Source organism: Halichoerus grypus, chromosome 8 (genome assembly GCF_964656455.1).
Source record: "Halichoerus grypus chromosome 8, mHalGry1.hap1.1, whole genome shotgun sequence".
Lineage (NCBI taxonomy): Eukaryota > Metazoa > Chordata > Mammalia > Carnivora > Phocidae > Halichoerus > Halichoerus grypus.
In genome coordinates this window covers 11,546,058-11,563,658 of record NC_135719.1, presented here as the reverse complement: position 1 = coordinate 11,563,658, position 17,601 = coordinate 11,546,058, and the positions used below count along the sequence as shown (strand labels likewise).

Sequence of the window (17,601 nt, the reverse complement as noted above, 5' to 3'; positions counted from 1 at the left end):
GAAGAAGAAGAAAGACAGAGAGGGGCAGAAGGTATAATGGAGCAAATTATAGCAGAGAACTTCCCTAATTTGGGGAAGGAAACAGGCATCAAAATCCAGGAAGCACAGAGAACCCCTCTCAAAATCAATAAAAATAGGTCAACACCCCGACATCTAATAGTAAAACTTACGAGTCTCAGAGACAAAGAGAAAATCCTGAAAGCAGCTCGGGAGAAGAGATCTGTAACCTACAATGGTAGAAACATTAGATTGGCAACAGACCTATCCACAGAGACCTGGCAGGCCAGAAAGGACTGGCAGGATATATTCAGAGCACTAAATGAGAAGAATATGCAGGCAAGAATACTATATCCAGCTAGGCTGTCATTGAAAATAGAAGGAGAGATAAAAAGCTTCCAGGACAAACAAAAACTAAAGGAATTTGCAAACACGAAGCCAGCCCTACAAGAAATCTTGAAAGGGGTCCTCTAAGCAAAGAGAGAGCCTAAAAGCAACATAGACCAGAAAGGAACACAGACAATATACAGTAACGGTCACCTTACAGGCAATGCAATGGCACTAAATTCCTGTCTTTCAATAGTTACCCTGAATGTAAATGGGCTAAATGCCCCAATCAAAAGACAAAGGCTATCAGATTGGATTAAAAAACAAGACCCATCGATATGCTGTCTGCAAGAGACTCATTTTAGACCCAAAGACACCCCCAGATTTAAAGTGAGGGGGTGGAAAACCATTTACCATGCTAATGGACACCAAAAGAAAGCTGGGGTGGCAATCCTTATATCAGACAAATTAAATTTTAAACCAAAGACTGTAATAAGAGATGAGGAAGGACACTATATCCTACTTAAAGGGTCAACAAGAAGATCTCACAATTGTAAATATCTATGCCCCTAACATGGGAGCAGCCAATTATATAAGGCAATTAATAACAAAAGCAAAGAAACACATTGACAACAATACAATAATAGTGGGGGACTTTAACACCCCTCTCACTGAAATGGACAGATCGTCTAAGCAAAAGATCAACAAGGAAATAAAGACTTTAAATGACATACTGGACCAAATGGACTTCACAGACATATCCAGAACATTCCATCCCAAAGCAATGGAATACACATTCTTCTCTAGTGCCCATGGAACATTCTCCAGAATAGATCACATCCTAGGTCATAAATCAGGTCTCAACCGGTACCAAAAGATTGGGATCATTCCCTGCCTATTTTCAGACCACAGTGCTTTGAAACTAGAACTCAATCACAAGAGGAAAGTCGGAAAGAACTCAAAAAAAAGGAGGTTAAAGAGCATCCTACTGAAGAATGAATGGGTCAACCAGGAAATTAAAGAAGAATTAAATTCATGGAAACCAATGAAAATGAAAACACAACTATTCAAAATCTTTGGCATGCAGCAAAGGCAGTCCTAAGAGCAAAGTATATAGCAATACAAGCCTTTCTCAAGAAACAAGAAAGGTCTCAAGTACACAACCTAACCCTACACCTAAAGGAGCTGGAGAGAGAACAGCAAATAAAGCCTAAACCCAGCAGGAGAAGAGAAATAATAAATATCAGAGCAGAAATCAATGAAATAGAAACTAAAAGAACAGTAGAACAGATCAACGAAACTAGGAGCTGGTTCTTTGAAAGAATTAACAAGATTGATAAGCCCCTGGCCAGACTTATCAAAAAGAAAAGAGAAATGACCAAATCAAGAAAATCATGAATGAAAGAGGAGAGATCACAACCAACACCAAAGAAATACAAACAATTATAAGAACATATTATGAGCAACTCTATGCCAGCAAATTAGATAACCTGGAAGAAATGGATGCATTCCTAGAGATGTATCAACTACCAAAACTGAACCAGGAAGAAATAGAAAACCTGAACAGACCTATAACCATTAAGGAAATTGAAGCAGTCATCAAAAATCTCCCAAAAAACAAAAGCCCAAGCCAGATGGCTTCCCAGGGGAATTCTACCAAACATTTCAAGAAGAATTAATACCTATTCTTCTGACACTGTTCCAAAAAATAGAACTGGAAGGAAAACTTCCAAACTCATTTTATGAGGCCAGCATTACCTTGATCCCAAAACCAGACAAAGACCCCATCAAAAAGGAGAATTACAGACCAATATCCCTGATGAACATGGATGCAAAAATTCTCACCAAAATACTAGCCAATAGGATCCAACAGTACATTAAAAGGATTATTCACCACGACCAAGTGGGATTTATCCCTGGGCTGCAAGGTTGGTTCAACATCCGCAAATCAATCAACGTGATACAATACATTAACAAAAGAAAGAACAAGAATCATATGATCCTCTCAATAGATGCAGAAAAAGCATTTGACAAAGTACAGCATCCTTTCTGGATCAAAACTCTTCAGAGTATAGGCATAGAGGGTACATACCTCAATATCATAAAAGCCATCTATGAAAAACCTACAGCGAATATCATTCTCAATGGGGAAAAACTGAGAGCTTTCCCCCTAAGGTCAGGAACGCGGCAGGGATGTTCACTATCACCACTGCTATTCAACATAGTATTGGAAGTCCTAGCCACAGCAGTCAGACAACAAAAAGAAATCAAAGGCATCCAAATCGGCAAGGAAGAAGTCAAACTCTCACTCTTTGCAGATGATATGATACTTTATGTAGAAAACCCCAAAGACTCCACCCCAAAACTGCTAGAACTCATACAGGAATTCAGTAAAGTGGCAGGATATAAAATCAATGCACAGAAGTCAGTGGCATTCCTATACACCAACAACAAGACAGAAGAAAGAGTGATTAAGGAGTTGATCCCATTTACAATTGCACCCAAAACCATAAGATCCCTAGGAATAAATCTAACCAAAGAGGCAAAGGATCTGTACTCAGAAAACTAGAAAATACTCATGAAAGAAATTGAGGAAGACACAAAGAAATGGAAAAACGTTCCATGCTCATGGATTGGAAGAACAAATATTGTGAAGATGTCAATGCTACCTAGAGCAATCTACACATTCAATGCAATCCCCATCAAAATACCATCCACTTTTTTCAAAGAAATGGAACAAATAATCCTAAAATTTGTATGGAACCAGAAAAGACCCCGCATAGCCAGAGGAATGTTGAAAAAGAAAAGCAAAGCTGGCGGCATCACAATTCCGGACTTCCAGCTCTATTACAAAGCTGTCATCATCAAGACAGTATGGTAGTGGCACAAAAACAGGCACATAGATCAGTGGAACAGAATAGAGAGCCCAGAAATGGACCCTCAACTCTATGGTCAACTAATCTTTGACAAAGCAGGAAAGAATGTCCAATGGAAAAAAGACAGTCTCTTCAACAAATGGTGTTGGGAAAACTGGATAGCCACATGCAGAAGAATGAAACTGGACCATTTCCTTACACCACATACAAAAATAGACTCCAAATGGTTGAAAGACCTCAATGTGAGACAGGAGTCCATCAAAATCCTAAAGGAGAACACAGGCAGCAACCTCTTTGACCTCAGCCGCAGCAACTTCTTCCTAGAAACATTGCCAAAGGCAAGGGAAGCAAGGGCAAAAATGAACTATTGGGACTTCATCAAGATAAAAAGCTTTTGCAAAGCAAAGGAAACAGTCAACAAAACCAAAAGACAATCGACAGAATGGGAGAAGATATTTGCAAATGACATATCGGATAAAGGGCTAGTATCCAAAATCTATAAAGAACTCATCAAACTCAACACCCAAGGAACAAATAATCCAATCAAGAAATGGGCAGAAGACATGAACAGACATTTTTCCAAAGAAGACATCCAAATGGCCAACAGACACATGAAAAAGTGTTCAACATCGCTCGGCATCAGGGAAATCCAAATCAAAACCTCAATGAGATACCACCTCACACCAGTCAGAATGGCTAAAATTTACAAGTCGGGAAATGACAGATGTTGGCGGGGATGCGGAGAAAGGGGAACCCTCCTACACTGTTGGTGGGAATGCAAGCTGGTGCAGCCACTCTGGAAAACAGTATGGAGGTTCCTCAAAAAGTTGAAAATAGAGCTACCATATGATCCAGCAATTGCACTACTGGGTATTTACCCCAAAGATACAAAAGTAGGGATCCGAAAGGGTACATGCACCCCGATGTTTATAGCAGCAATGTCCACAATAGCCAAACTGTGGAAAGAGCCAAGATGTCCATCGTTAGATGAATGGATAAAGAAGAAGTGGTATATATATATACAATGGAATATTATGCAGCCATCAAAAGGAATGAGATCTTGCCATTTGCCACGACATGGATGGAACTGGAGGGTATTATGCTGAGCGAAATAAGTCAATCAGAGAAAGACATGTATCATATGACCTCACTGATATGAGGAATTCTTAATCTCAGGAAACAAACTGAGGGTTGCTGGAGTGGGGGGTGGGGTGGGAGGGATGGGGTGACTGGGTGATAGACACTGGGGAGGGTATGTGCTCTGGTAAGCGCTGTGAATTGTGCAAGACTGTTGAATCTCAGATCTGTACCTCTGAAACAAATAATGCAATATGTGTTAAGAAAAAAAAAAGAAGAAGGTAGCAGGAGGGGAAGAATGAAGGGGGGGAAATCGGAGGGGTAGACGAACCATGAGAGACGATGGACTCTGAAAAACAAACTGGGGGTTCTATAGGGGAGGGGGGTGGGAGGATGGGTTAGCCTGGTGATGGGTATTGAGGAGGGCACGTTCTGCATGGAGCACTGGGTGTTATGCACAAACAATGAATCATGGAACACTGCATCTAAAACTAATGATGTAATGTATGGGGATTAACATAACAATAAAAATATTTTAAAAAAATATTAATAAAAAAAAATCTGTGCTTAATCTAAGGGTGATCTGCCAGGAACCCGGACTTGGTATTTATTTTCTCGGGGGTGCAGGGGGCCGGGGAGGAAATCCATGCTCACTGGCAAGTGTGGAGCAGAGGAGAGGCCGTGGCATAGAGAGCTCCCCTGACCTCCTCCCTCCATCCCATTATACAGATGAAGAAACTGAGGCCCATTAGGGCGAAGGGTTTATTGAGGTCATCCAGTGAGTTTGTAGGAAAAAGCAGAACTTAAGCACAGGTGTTTTGATGCTCAGCTTGGTCCTTTCTGGGCTTCCAAGCCGTGGTGGGCTGGGTTTTGGTCTGTTTTGGGTCTCCGCAGCAATCAGCCAAGGACCCAGGAGAAAACATGGTTGAAAGGATCGAGCTTTTTTCCCGGTGTGTTTCCTGAGACCCACTGTGAGCATAGGGGGCACTGTGCTGTGGGGAACACACCAGAAGCTACGGAGCTCCACGTTCAATCTGGGAGACGGGATAGTGCCCTTGGATGACCACTACTGGGCAGAGAAGAAAGATTCCAATTCAACTGGGGAATGATGTATCAAAAGTAACACTTGTAGGGCGCCTGGGTGGCTCAGTTGGTTAAGCGACTGCCTTCGGCTCAGGTCATTCTCCTGGAGTCCCTGGATCGAGTCCCGCATCAGGCTCCCTGCTCGGCAGGGGGTCTGCTTCTCCCTCTGACCCTCCCCCCTCTCATGTGCTCTCTCTCATTCTCTCTCTCTCAAATAAATAAATAAAATCTTTAAAAAAAAAAAAAAAAAGTAACACTTGTAAACAAAAGTATAAATTGCAAAAGGACTGCCCCGGGGGCTTTGGCTGGGGATAGAACAGTCTGGGAAGGAAAATGGGGAGGAGAAGGATTAGGGCTTGGTACAGGGTAGGATGAAGAGATTCTTCCAGGACCAGATGGCCGAGCAGGATTTGCTGTGATGGGGGTGGGAGGAAGTGATCATTTGGAAATTGTGATGATGATAATACTAGTAGCCACTGATATTTATTAAGCCCTTACTGTGTACCAGACTCCGTACTAAACGTTTTCTATGTGTTTCCTCATTCCTGTGATCGGTGTGCTACTAGAGTCCCTGTTTTACAGATGAGTAAATCAAGGCACAGAGTGATGAAGTCTTGCTTAAGGCCACGCAGCTGGGAAAGGGCCAGAGTCTGACTTTTGAGCCAGCATTCCCTGCCCTTCCCTTGTCGCAGCCGGATTTTGGAAGACACGGGTTCTAGCTGGAGGACACGGGGAATTGTGGTGGGTCGGTGGGGTGGATGGAGTAATCACAGTGCTGTTTAGTACTGCCGACCGATGCTAGGGGCTTGATAAGTATTTGCTGGGTGAGTGGGTAAATCGTGATGTGGCCATCGCGGGGACTCAGGATGGCTGTGGAGACCTGTAGAAGGTGCTGGAAGGACAGGTAGGGAGGCCTGGAGGCCTGAGTGGATGAAGAGGAAGAGGGAGAGGAGAGTGTCAGGGGGCCCCCGAAGGGCCTGGAGAAGGGGGGCAGGGTGAAGGGAGTGGTCAGGCAGGGGAGAAGGGGAGGAAGAAGATGGTGTCCAGTGAAACTCGCTCACAGAAATGCCAGCCACACATCTGGACATCTGGGCTTGGGAGGAGAGTTTGGGAGCTTCTGTGAGAAGTGACTCCTCCCTGGCAGCGAGGAGTGACATGCCCAGGCCTCCCCTACCATGTGGCAGGGACAGGTGAATGCCGAAAGGGCTATTCATGACATGTGTCCCAAAGCACGGTGACCTCAGAGTTTCCATGCTGTAGTTGGGTCCACCAGAAATGTCCCTGTTGGTCATCTTGCCACTGCCCTTGAACCAAGGGAGCTGCCCCTGGAGGCTGCCTTCCTTGCTTTAAGCCTCGCTTGCCTCACCTGGCACCTCAAATAAAAACAAGGAGGACCCAGCCCTTTGCAAACATACCTGGGGGCTGGAGGAACAGGTCTTGGTGTATTTGCCTTTGCCATATCGCATGTGATTCCTCCAACAGGTTAAAGCTGGGCTGTGCTTATTTTGTCTTGGAAGAATGAAAGTTGGATCTGTCCCTCAGGGATTGACAGAGGGGAGGAGAAACAAGTGTGGAGAGCAGATGGAGGCCAGAAGTTGTAGCGTCACGAAGAGCCCTAGGGCTTGTAATTGAGCTCTTTGGGGTTGTGTGGTCCGTGTTGTACGATCCATGTTTAGATGAACCATAAGCACCCCCAGGGCACAATGACACCACTCTGTTAACCCCAAAGGGGATGGAGCCTGAAGCGGGGGGATGCAGCTGGGTTGTATAAGTAATGGCTGGTACCCTTAATCAAATGAGCTGCTGGTGAGCAGGTATGAGGAAGCGTATTGGTTGAACATGTGTATCATTCCTTCTGTCTGGGCTCCTGATTTTTAGTTGAGTCATTTGGTGTCAGTCATGCTTGGCATTGCATCCATGACCACGGCCAGGAAACAGTTAGGGGTTGCAAACCGATCGTCCCCAGATCTGTGTTTTGTTTTGTTTTGTTCTGATGTGCACAGTGTTCTTAACAACCGAGAGGGGTTGAGAACACCTAAAAATTGGCAGTCTTTGCATAAAAAATCTAGGGCTGCTTTTCTGGGCAGATGGAAATACTTGGCAACACAGGGCCTGTGTTCCGTGTGACAGTAAGGGGCGGGCGTCCGCCTCGGCTGGGGTGGTGAGCACCACTCCTTGTGTCTCTGGCTCGAAGACAGAGCATTGGTCACCGTTTGCCATGCTGTTTGTTCTAATGTTTTATGACACCCCAGACCTGCTTCACTGGTTTCCTCTGCCTGGGGGGGCTCGGGGTCAGTGGAGTTTTTGACCTGGTGCTTTGAGTCCTGGTGCTTGACCCGGAGCTGGGTCCTGGACGGGGAAGAGCCCCGGCATGGTGGGGAGGGTGCAGCATGAGGACAGGGAAGAGGTGTGGAGGGGCTTGCGGGTGCCTCTGGAAGGCTCTCGCTGTGTTCAGGAGGGCTGGATGGGAGCCGTGTTAGAGCGGGGCCCCTGGAGACCTTGAAGCTCGTGCTGCGCCGGAGGAAAAGCTGTGTCTCCTGTCACCGGCCGTCGGTGTCTGGGAGCCCCTCTGGAGCAGTGCGGGATGAGGTTCATATCGCACTGCTGTTTATCTCTTTCAGTGGCTTGTTTAAACTGCTCTAAAAGGAAGGTGTTGGGTGGAGCGCAGGCGGCCGGGCCCAAGGCAGGGCAGGAAGGAAGGTTGTCCTTGGGAATTGTATCCTGGCCGCCTGCCTTGGTGGGGGGCAGTGGTGGCCTCGCCGTCTGAGCTCGGGGCTAAGCCCGAGTCGCTGCCCATTCTCCAGGGACCGCACCGCTGTCCCGGCCTCTCTGGCCCCTGCTTCCCTGCAGGGGTGCTGGGGGGTGGGTTTTGGAATTGGCTTCTTTCTTTCTTCAAGTTTACTTGTTTTCTAGGGAAGGCTCAGTTATGTCTTAGGCTCTGAAGACGCAGGTGCAGGTCAGGGTCAGGGTCAGAGTGGAAAGTGCGCAAGGCCTCTGGCCCCAGAGCAGAAGCCCCACCAGGCTTTAAGGCTGCGTGGCATCTCAGCCAACTGCCGGCCACTGCTTGTTGTAGTCTCCCCCTCATTTTGTTCTCATTTTCTTTATGAATTTTTCTAAATGTCAAAGGTGACACGGGCTCTTTGCGACTAGTAGTGTGGTTTCGGCAGCATGCTGGTCCTTGAGCTACAGAACTACTTTATTTTTTTATTTTTTACTTTTTTACAGATAGACATATATATATATATATATATATTTTAAAGATTTTATTTATTTGACAGAGAGAAAGACAGCCAGAGAGGGAACACAAGCAGGGGAGAGGGAGAGGGAGAAGCAGGCTTCCCGCCGAGCAGAGATCCCGATGTGGGGCTCGATCCCAGGACCCTGGGACCATGACCCGAGCCGAAGGCAGACGCTTAATGACTGAGCCACCCAGGCGCCCCGATAGACATATATTTTTAATTTTTATTTTTTTTAAGACTTTATTTGTTTATTTGGCAGAGAGAGAGAGGGAGCGCAGAAGCAGAGGGAGAGGGAGAAGCAGACTCCCCGCGGAGCAGGGAGCCCCACGTGGGGCTCGATCCCAGGACCCCGGGATCATGACCTGAGCCGAAGGCAGACGCTTAACCGACTGAGCCACCCAGGTTCCCCCTACGAAACTACTTTAATGGGATTAAAAATGAAATCAGCTAGGGTGGAGGGAAGGTTCGGCTGCTGGGTCTGGCTCCCGAAGTCACCGGATGCTCTGCGAGGCAACAGTGCCGGCTCTGGGTGGAGCAGAGGGGCCCTGGGCCAGCTCCGGGAAAGAGCAGGCCTGACATGTGCCTGCTACATTTAAAAATGTTATCTTAATTACTGACTTCGAATCTTACTTCCTTGTTTGTTTGTTTTAAAAATAGGTCGTACATTCACATGGTTCAAAGTTCCTGAGGAGCCAAAGACTATATTGTCAATAATCTTCTCACCTCTCGTCCCCTCGGCCACCGAGCCTCCTTCTCTGGGTGCTGTCGGTTTCCTGGGACTCTTTCCAGAGATTTTAACAGTATAGAAAGGAGTGTAACGTATGTACACACACACACACACACACACACACACACACACACACACACGTATATATCTTTCTCTATTTTTAATAACAGCTTTGTAAGATAGAATTCCTATATCATACAATTCACCCATTTAAAGTGTCCGATTCATGGTTTTTAGCGTACGCAGAGTTGTGCACTATGACCCCAATCCATTTTATTTTATTATTTAAAAAAACTTTTAAAAAGATTTTTACTTATTTGACAGAGAGAGAAACAGCGAGAGAGGGAACACAAGCAGGGGGAGTGGGAGAGGGAGAAGCAGGCTTCCCGCGGAGCAGGGAGCCCGACGTGGGACTCGATCCCAGGACCTGAGCTGAAGGCAGCTGCTTAACCGACTGAGCCACCCAGGCGCCCCCACCCCAATCAATTTTAGAAGATTTTCATCACCTCAGAAAGAAACTCCTAAGCCCATCAGCAAAACCCCCATCTCCCTCCCAACCCCCAGGCTTGGGTAAACACTCAGTTAGGACCCATTTCCCTTCATACTCCTCTTTTCCAGAATTTTCCTGGCTATTCTTGTTACCTTTTTAAAAAAATTTTCCTTCTCTGAGCTTTGGGATCAACTTGTCTAGATTCCCCCACAAAAATCTGTCAGTATTTTATTCGATTTAATTAAACTGGTAGATTCATTTGAGAGCCCTGAGATCGGTATGGAGATTGAAACTTTCTTGTCAGAAGCATGGCACGTCCTCTTTTCGTTGACACGGTCTTCCGTGGCAGGAGGTGGCCGGCCACCAAAAGCCCTCGCAGCTGAACTTCTAGCTGCCTGAGAGTACCCACTCCAAGGGTGTGGGGACACCGGGTGTCTCAGCTGAGTTTCCTGCTCTCTTGTTGGAGGTTCTGGGATGTGGTGGACCTAGATTTGAGTCCCACTTGCGGGTCAGGTCACTCAGTGCTTCCCGGCTTTTGTTTCCTTGACTCCATGACGCCTCGCTGGCTGGAGGCTCCAGTAAGACCACGCGTATGATGCCTGGCACTGAGCGTGCCCATCATGGTGGCTTCCATCACTGTCACCCCAGGGGAGCGATGATGCAAGAGGGCCACACGGGTTTGAGAGTCACATGTAGATGGTGCCCCACGGTGGGGGCAGTGCTCATGAATGGAGATCACATTGGAGTCTGAAGAAGGCGGACACTTGACTTGTGTGGGGTGTCCTGGGAAGGCCTCGCCGGGGAAATGGGAAAGCTGTGGCCCCATGGGGTGGTTGGGGCAGGGAGGCACCCTGGGGACCCAGCACCAGAACCCCAACTGAACCGGGCATGTGGTAGAAATGGATATGAAATTAAAATTCAGGTGAGCGAGTCGTCTAGAGGCACGTAACGAGGGAATTGCAGAGCCGAGGTCTGAACCCCATCTCTGGACATGCAGTCTGTGGATCTGAGCGCTGCACCCCCAACCCTTAAGGGTTTGTTTGGTTGTGTTCCTCTTGGTGGGGGAGGGCCAGGACAGAGGCCTGCTGAGCTCCGAAGCTCGGCTCCCGGCCTTCGTGTTTGCACAGGCGGCGCAGATCCTCTTCTGACCAGCTGCTGAAAGGGCCTTTGAGTAAACAAATCCTCTGGCTTTAGGGTTACATTTCAGAGTACGAGGATCTTGAACTTCTCCTCTGCCTTGTTAGAAATGTGTATTTTGGCTCCCGTGGAAGGATCCTTTGTCTCTTAGAACTTCTCTGGTCTTGCCTGTTCCTGTGAAGCACAATGCGAGCATTTACTTAAAACCACCATTTGCCATCCCTTCGTTGAGGCCACCTGCTTTAAAGGGACCTGTTCCAGGAAGGAGAAGCTGTGGCAAGGGGCACGGGCCAGCTCTATCTTTGCCTTTCTTTGATTTCCTGAATCTCCTTCTTTAGCCAGAAGCTCTATGCCCCACGGTTTTGGCAAGCTGCTCTTCTGCCTGGTCCCCCCAACCCTGTCCAGCCCCACGTGTGTCTGGGTCATGAACTCAGGTCTGACTCTACACCTGGGCTCTAGAACCAGGTGTCTAGAGCTTTCTTCTCAGGCTGGTGAGCGAGGGGAGGGCCGTGTCCACAAGCTGACTCACTGTCCCCTGGAGAGACTCAGGGGACTTCAGAGTCTTTGTGGCCATGTGGACTTTGCCTTCTCCTTAGGCCGGTGTGCTTATAAACAGCCCTGTGGGAAGGAGTCACCAGGATGTTTGTCTTCTTGGAAAACCTGTCCCCCGGTGGCCCTAAGCAAAACTTATGATATTGTCACTGAGGCACTTGGTACGTGGTGTCCTTTTTTTCTGGAGCAGGGATGTGTCCTAGGGTTTGAGAGGGTTTGACGAAATGAGAAAATGGTGCTTACAGGTGGAGGTTTTACCATTAGAATGTTGGAGAATCCCAAGACGGTGTGATGGTTATAGCCTAAGCTTCACATGGTGCTGTGCCTGCCTTCGGTCCCTTGAGACCCCATGGCGGTTCGGGTTCTCCATGTTGTGTGTGCCAGAAACCCCGGCCCAGACTGGCTTTGGTAGCTGTCAAGGAGGGCTGGCTTTATAGTAGATTTGGAACTTGGTTTCTCTTCCTCCCCATCTGCCTTCTGCCGTGTTGGCTTTATTTTCCCTTTATTTCTTCCTCTCTCTCTTTCTTTCTCCCTTTCTCTCTCTCTTTCTTCCTCTCTTTCTTTCTCCCTCCCTCCCTCCCTTCGTTTTTTTTTTTTTTTAAGACTTTATTTATTTACTTGAGAGAGAGAGAGCACAGAGGGAGAGGGCAGAAGCAGACTCCCTGCTGAGCAAGGTGCCCAATGCGGGACTCGATCCGAGGACCCCGGGATCATGACCTGAGCTCAAGGCAGACGCTTAACTGACTGAGCCACCCAGGTGCCCCCTATTTTCCATTTCTAGAAGGTGGCAAGATGGCTTACTTCATTTGGGTCTCAAGGCCAGTGGGTGGAGCATTTATGTTCCCTCTTCCCAGCCTTGCTAGCAAAGGGCCATTGGCTCTCATTGGTCCCCACTCCCGCCCCTCTTGCCGCGGCCTGGGGGTTGAAACACACCGATTGGCTCAGGCTTCAGTCCCATGTCCACTCCTGGAGCTGGGGGTGTGGTCAGTGGCCCAGCGTCCTCAACCGCAGGGACCAGATGGGAAAGGGGTTCAGCCAGGCCACTGAAGATACAGATGCCGAAAGGAGGGGGGAGGTGGGCGCTGGCCCACCTCAAAGCAGCTCAGGTCCTAAGGGAGCCACGATTCAGAAGTGTGTGCAGATCAGTCTGAAGTAGGAATGTGTGAACTGTATTAAGTGGCAAGTTCCAGAAAAGTCTGATGAGGGCAGAGAGTTTCTCGGTGTTAACGTTGAGTGGGTGTGGAGTCTGGTGGGGGCGCGGAGTGGGGTTGCAGTTGGGAGTGAGCTGGCCCCTCGCCTCTTGGCAGGCATGGACGGTTCAAGGTGACCACCAGGGAGCTCTGTTCTGGGGCAGCCTTTGGCCTTGGCCATGGGGATGTCAACCCCTCTGAGCCTCCTTTCCCTCAGTTGTGAGGCAGAAGCACCTTACAGAGTGATTTATGTTTTACATGTGATCCTGTGTGTAAATAGCTTAGCTGGACCCAGCAAGAGCTCAACTATGATGAACTAGTATTAATTTGAAAAGACAGGTTAGAGTGTCCACACTCAGAGAGGACAGAGCAGGACTAGGCGAGGTTATTTCGACTGGAGAGATGTCCATTTTCTGTTCTTCGGGGCAGGATGGCACTGTTCTCCAACTCAGGACAGCTAGAGTCTGCGGGAGAGGCTCGTGGATTGTTCGAACAGTTCCCCACTGCTAACTTGTACGCGGCTACAGAAGGAGGGGTCGCTTTCTATGGTGAGAAGTATGTGGGGAGCCTCCCATCCTGCGCCCTCTGAGGGCAGCGCGTCACATGTCATGCAGTGGCTGCCCACCACCTGCCCGCCCGTGAAGGCGCTTGTCCACGGAGGCCTCTGCCAATGAGTCTGAGTCTCTCCAACTTCTCACAGGTCCCAGTTTCCCTGTGAACACGGCCAACAGTGGACAGTGACATGGCTCCTTGTTTGTGAAGGGTTTTTGTGTCTCAGAGAGTTGATCGTTTGAAATGTAATTTCTTCAGCTCATTAGGTCAAAACTGGCATTTAAAGCATGTATGGGGGCTCTTACTGATGGCCTTTTGCACTAGTCAGGGTTCTCTAGTGAGACAGGACCAAGAAGATAGATAGATAGATAGATAGGTAGATAGACACACACACACACACGCACACACGGAATGTATGTCAATATATAACATATGAATTATATTATTAATACATTAATTAAATTAATCATTTGTATTAATATAATCAGTAGATTGATACATATTTTCTGAGTAATTGGTTCACGAGATTATGGAGGCTGACAGGTTCCAAGATCTGCAGGGTGAATATGCAAGCTTGAGGCCCAAGAGCTTATAATGGCGCAAGTTCCCATCCCAAGGCAGGCAGGCCTGAGACCCAAGAAAAGCTAATGTTTCAGCTTGAATCTGAAGGTAAGGAAGAAACAAACAAAATACAGTGTCCCAGCTCAAAGGCAATCAGGCAGGAGGAACTCTCTTACTCGTGAGAGGATCAGTCTTTGTATTCTGGGCAGGCCTTCAACTGATTGGACGAGGCCCACCACACTGAGGAGGGCAGTTGGCTTTACTTAGTCTGCCAATTTGAATGTTAATCTCATCCAGAATTACCCTCACGGACACACCCAGAAATAACGTTTGATGAAATGTCTGGACATTTCATTTCACCATCATACCTTTGATGATATCTTGGGGTTTCAAATTCTTTCCTGAGGTCATGTGGTTGGAATGGTTGGCATTAAAGCAAGTAGGCCATGACATTCTAGAGGCTGGTGGTGGTTTCCAGCTTCTCCCTTGGGTAAGTGTTCAAGGATCTTATTTTAAACTAAATAGGTTAATTTTCTCATGACAAGACTCTATAAACAATCAGGAAGGAGAGAGGTGATTTTATGGGTGATAGGGATCCACTCCCATGAAGCACAGCTAAAGTCAGAGCCTCCAGAACCTTCTTCCAGGGTCAGTAGTCAGTCTTGCCCCAGGGCCAATGACTAGGTTTCAAGTTCCAAGGGGGCACAACAAGGTTTCCAAATCAGATTTTGCATTTTCTAGGCTTCACGGTATGTGAGAAAGAGTTAGAAACAGCACTGGGACTCCTTAGCCTGAAACCATCTTGGGGTGACCATCTCTTTGGGCATCCACATGGGGCTTTCTCACGTCCTCAGGTTCACGGGACACCTCCTTTTCTACCAGAGAACCCTGAGGAGCAAGTACTATAGATTGTGTAGGGTGAGTTATGCCGAAGATACGGATACACATACAGATAAATATATATTTTTTCTGTGTAAATGATGCTTTTCATATTTTTGGTAAAGCATACTAGGTAAGACAAGAACAATTTGCTGTTGCAAAGAAATTACGAGAAACCTGAAAGCTTCTTATTTCATCATTGTACAAACCGACCAAAGAATTTCTGTGTGCTGGAGACCGAGAGATCTCGTGTGTGTCTTGAATGTGGTCCCCACCTGGGAACAGCTTGCTGTCTGCAGGAGCATAGGATTCTTCAGGGCCCCGTTTATGATTTTTTTGGGGGGGAGGGGCTTGGCTGGTTTCTCATAGTATCAGATATACTCAGAAAGGAGAAGGGACACCATAGACCACGAGGTATTTGGGAAAGCGTTCAAGATCGTGGAGAAATAAATGCAAAGAGCATCAGTAGTCATGATAATAGTATTATTCCCAGTGGCATCATAAACTTTCAGCCATGCCCTGATGAATATTGCATCCTTCGTGCAGAGTGACTAACGCCAGAGACTGAAAGCCTTGTCTTAGCACTTTCCCTGTGGCCCACAGTGACCCTTTACCATCCTGGAGGTAAAAAGCTTAGTGTTAAAACTCACTATCCTCATAAATCCTCATGATGGAAACAGTAGTGACTTGTTTTTACAAGTGCTTGTCATCTGAGAGAGGCTGTAGCACTTCTGTTTATTATTATTACTAACTGTAATTTTTGCTGAGACCCTCCTGTGTTGCAGGCTCCTTACATGCACCATCTCATCTAATCCTCTCCTGCCTATGAGCGACAAATACTATCCTTATCCTATTTTATTTAGGAGGAAACGGAGGCTTAGGGAGATTAATTGACTTGCCCGTGATCACACAGGTAGAGGGTGCCCGAGCCCTGCCCCGGATCCCACCTGGGTGGCCCACGGATGCTGCTCTCAATGCCACCTGTGCTGGGAGCGGGGATGCACGGACACAGTGGGGCCAGGTTGAGGGTGAGGGAGCAAGGGGGCAGAGGACAGGTGTGTCACGCCCATACAAACGCGGCACTGGATCCTGTCTTCATTGAGCATTTTTTAAAAAAAGATTTTATTTATTTGAGAGACAGAATTAGGTAGAGAGAGCATGAGAGGGGGAAGGGTCAGAGGGAGAAGCAGACTCCCTGCTGAGCAGGGAGCCCGATGCGGGACTCAATCCCGGGACTCCAGGATCATGACCTGAGCCGAAGGCAGTCGCTTAACCAACTGAGCCACCCAGGTGCCCTTCATTGAGGATTTTGATCTTCTGCTCATTGCAGATTTTCTTTGCATTAGTTTTGCCCTTTTAAAAATATTGCATTGGGGCATTATTTATCTTGACGACTGGGCTTTGCAGTGCTCAGGGCAGGCATAATCATCTCCACTTTGTGGGTAAGGACCAGGAGTGCTAGCGAGGTCAGGAGTCCGTAGAGGTCCCATGGCCGAAAGGGACGGAGCTGGGATGTTCGCCAGGGCTCCTGGGAGCTGGGCTGGAAGTGGCAGCATGACTTAACTGTGGGGATCCTAGCGTTTCCAGGAACGTGTCTCTCTTCTTCCAGGTCGGGAAAGAGGTTGAGGAAGACCCGCAAGTATGACATCATCACTACTCCAGCTGAACGCGTGGAAATGGCCCCACTGAATGAGGAGGATGACGAGGATGAGGACTCCACAGTATTTGACATCAAATACAGGTATGGGGTGGGGACGGCAGCTCCCTCCTGGGCTCTCGGGCGTTGGGTGGTAGGATGTTCACCTTGGAAAACAACGTGAGGCCAGGCGTGGCGTCCACGTGTCCTTGTTCTTTGGTTACGTGTTTGACCTTGGGGCGTCCTGCTTACGGAGGGATCTGCTTTGATCCCGTCCTAGAATGCACAGCCCCCAGAAAGCCCGCAGAGAGATGCTTGCAGGGAAGCGGCTATTCCCGCTTTCCCCAGATGCGGATGCTGGAGAAATGCGCTCTGCATGAAGAAAAGGGGGGCTGAATGTCAGACAGCAAGCTCGTCATGCACGGCGGGGGGCGGGGGGTGGGGGATGGGGTCCGAGCAGCCTCAGAGGCCACACGTGGTGCACACAGATGGACACTTCTCTTTTGGCCTCTCTAAAACTCGTGGCTGAGAGCATGGGGTGGGATGGGGGTTACTCCCTGGATGGAATTTACTGATGAGCTCCAAAGGCAGGGGCGTGACCGAAAGGCAGCCCGTAGGAGAGTCCGGAAGACTTTGTGACTTCAGGGTTGTAGTTTGGTTTTCGGATCCTTTTAGAGTGTCCTTCGGATATGTGAGATGCTCACTGTAAGGCTGGGGGCGAGCATAGTTGGGAAACAAGGGCTCAAAGCCTCAAAGAAGAGGAAGCTGTTTGCCCAGCGTTCCGGTTATTACCAACAGAGGGGAGACACAGATCGGGGCTGGACCCCATCCTGAGCTTTCCCTGCCAGAGTTCTCCAGAGAAACAGAACCAATAGAAAGATTTATTTTAAAGGTCCAAGTCTGAAGGTCTGAGAACCAGGAGAGTCAGTGATGTGAGTCCCCATCCAAGTGTAGGAAAAGACCAGTGTCCCAGCTTGAAAACAGCAAGGAGGGTGAATTCTCTCTTACTCACCTTTTGTACTATTCAGGCCTCCAGCTGATTGGACGAGGCCCACCCCTAGCAGAGAGGGTCATCTGCTTCACTCAGTCTACTGATAAAATTGTTAATCTCCCCCAGAAATACCTTCACAGACACACTCAGAACGGTGTTTGACCAAACACCTGGGCACGCTATGGCTCAAAGTGACGCGTGAGATTAACCAGCACACACAGCTTCTCCATACTTGAGAAGGCACGTCTTCCACACCTCTCCTGACTTGTTCTTGATCAGCACAGCCT

The 17,601-nt window shown here is 48.0% G+C and overlaps 1 protein-coding gene and 1 long non-coding RNA gene across 5 annotated transcripts in view; both read left to right on the top strand.

Moving 5' to 3' along the window:
- LOC144382727 (uncharacterized) overlaps window positions 1–17,601 on the top strand; it is a 614,132-nt gene that overhangs the window by 176,080 nt on the left and 420,451 nt on the right. The gene's annotated exons all lie outside the window — the stretch shown is intronic.
- FAM174B (family with sequence similarity 174 member B) overlaps window positions 1–17,601 on the top strand; it is a 37,707-nt gene that overhangs the window by 10,588 nt on the left and 9,518 nt on the right. Inside the window, exon 2 of the mRNA XM_036075540.2 lies at window positions 16,297–16,428. Coding sequence (XP_035931433.1) covers window positions 16,297–16,428 — 132 coding nt within the window. The remainder of the gene's footprint in view (window positions 1–16,296; window positions 16,429–17,601) is intronic.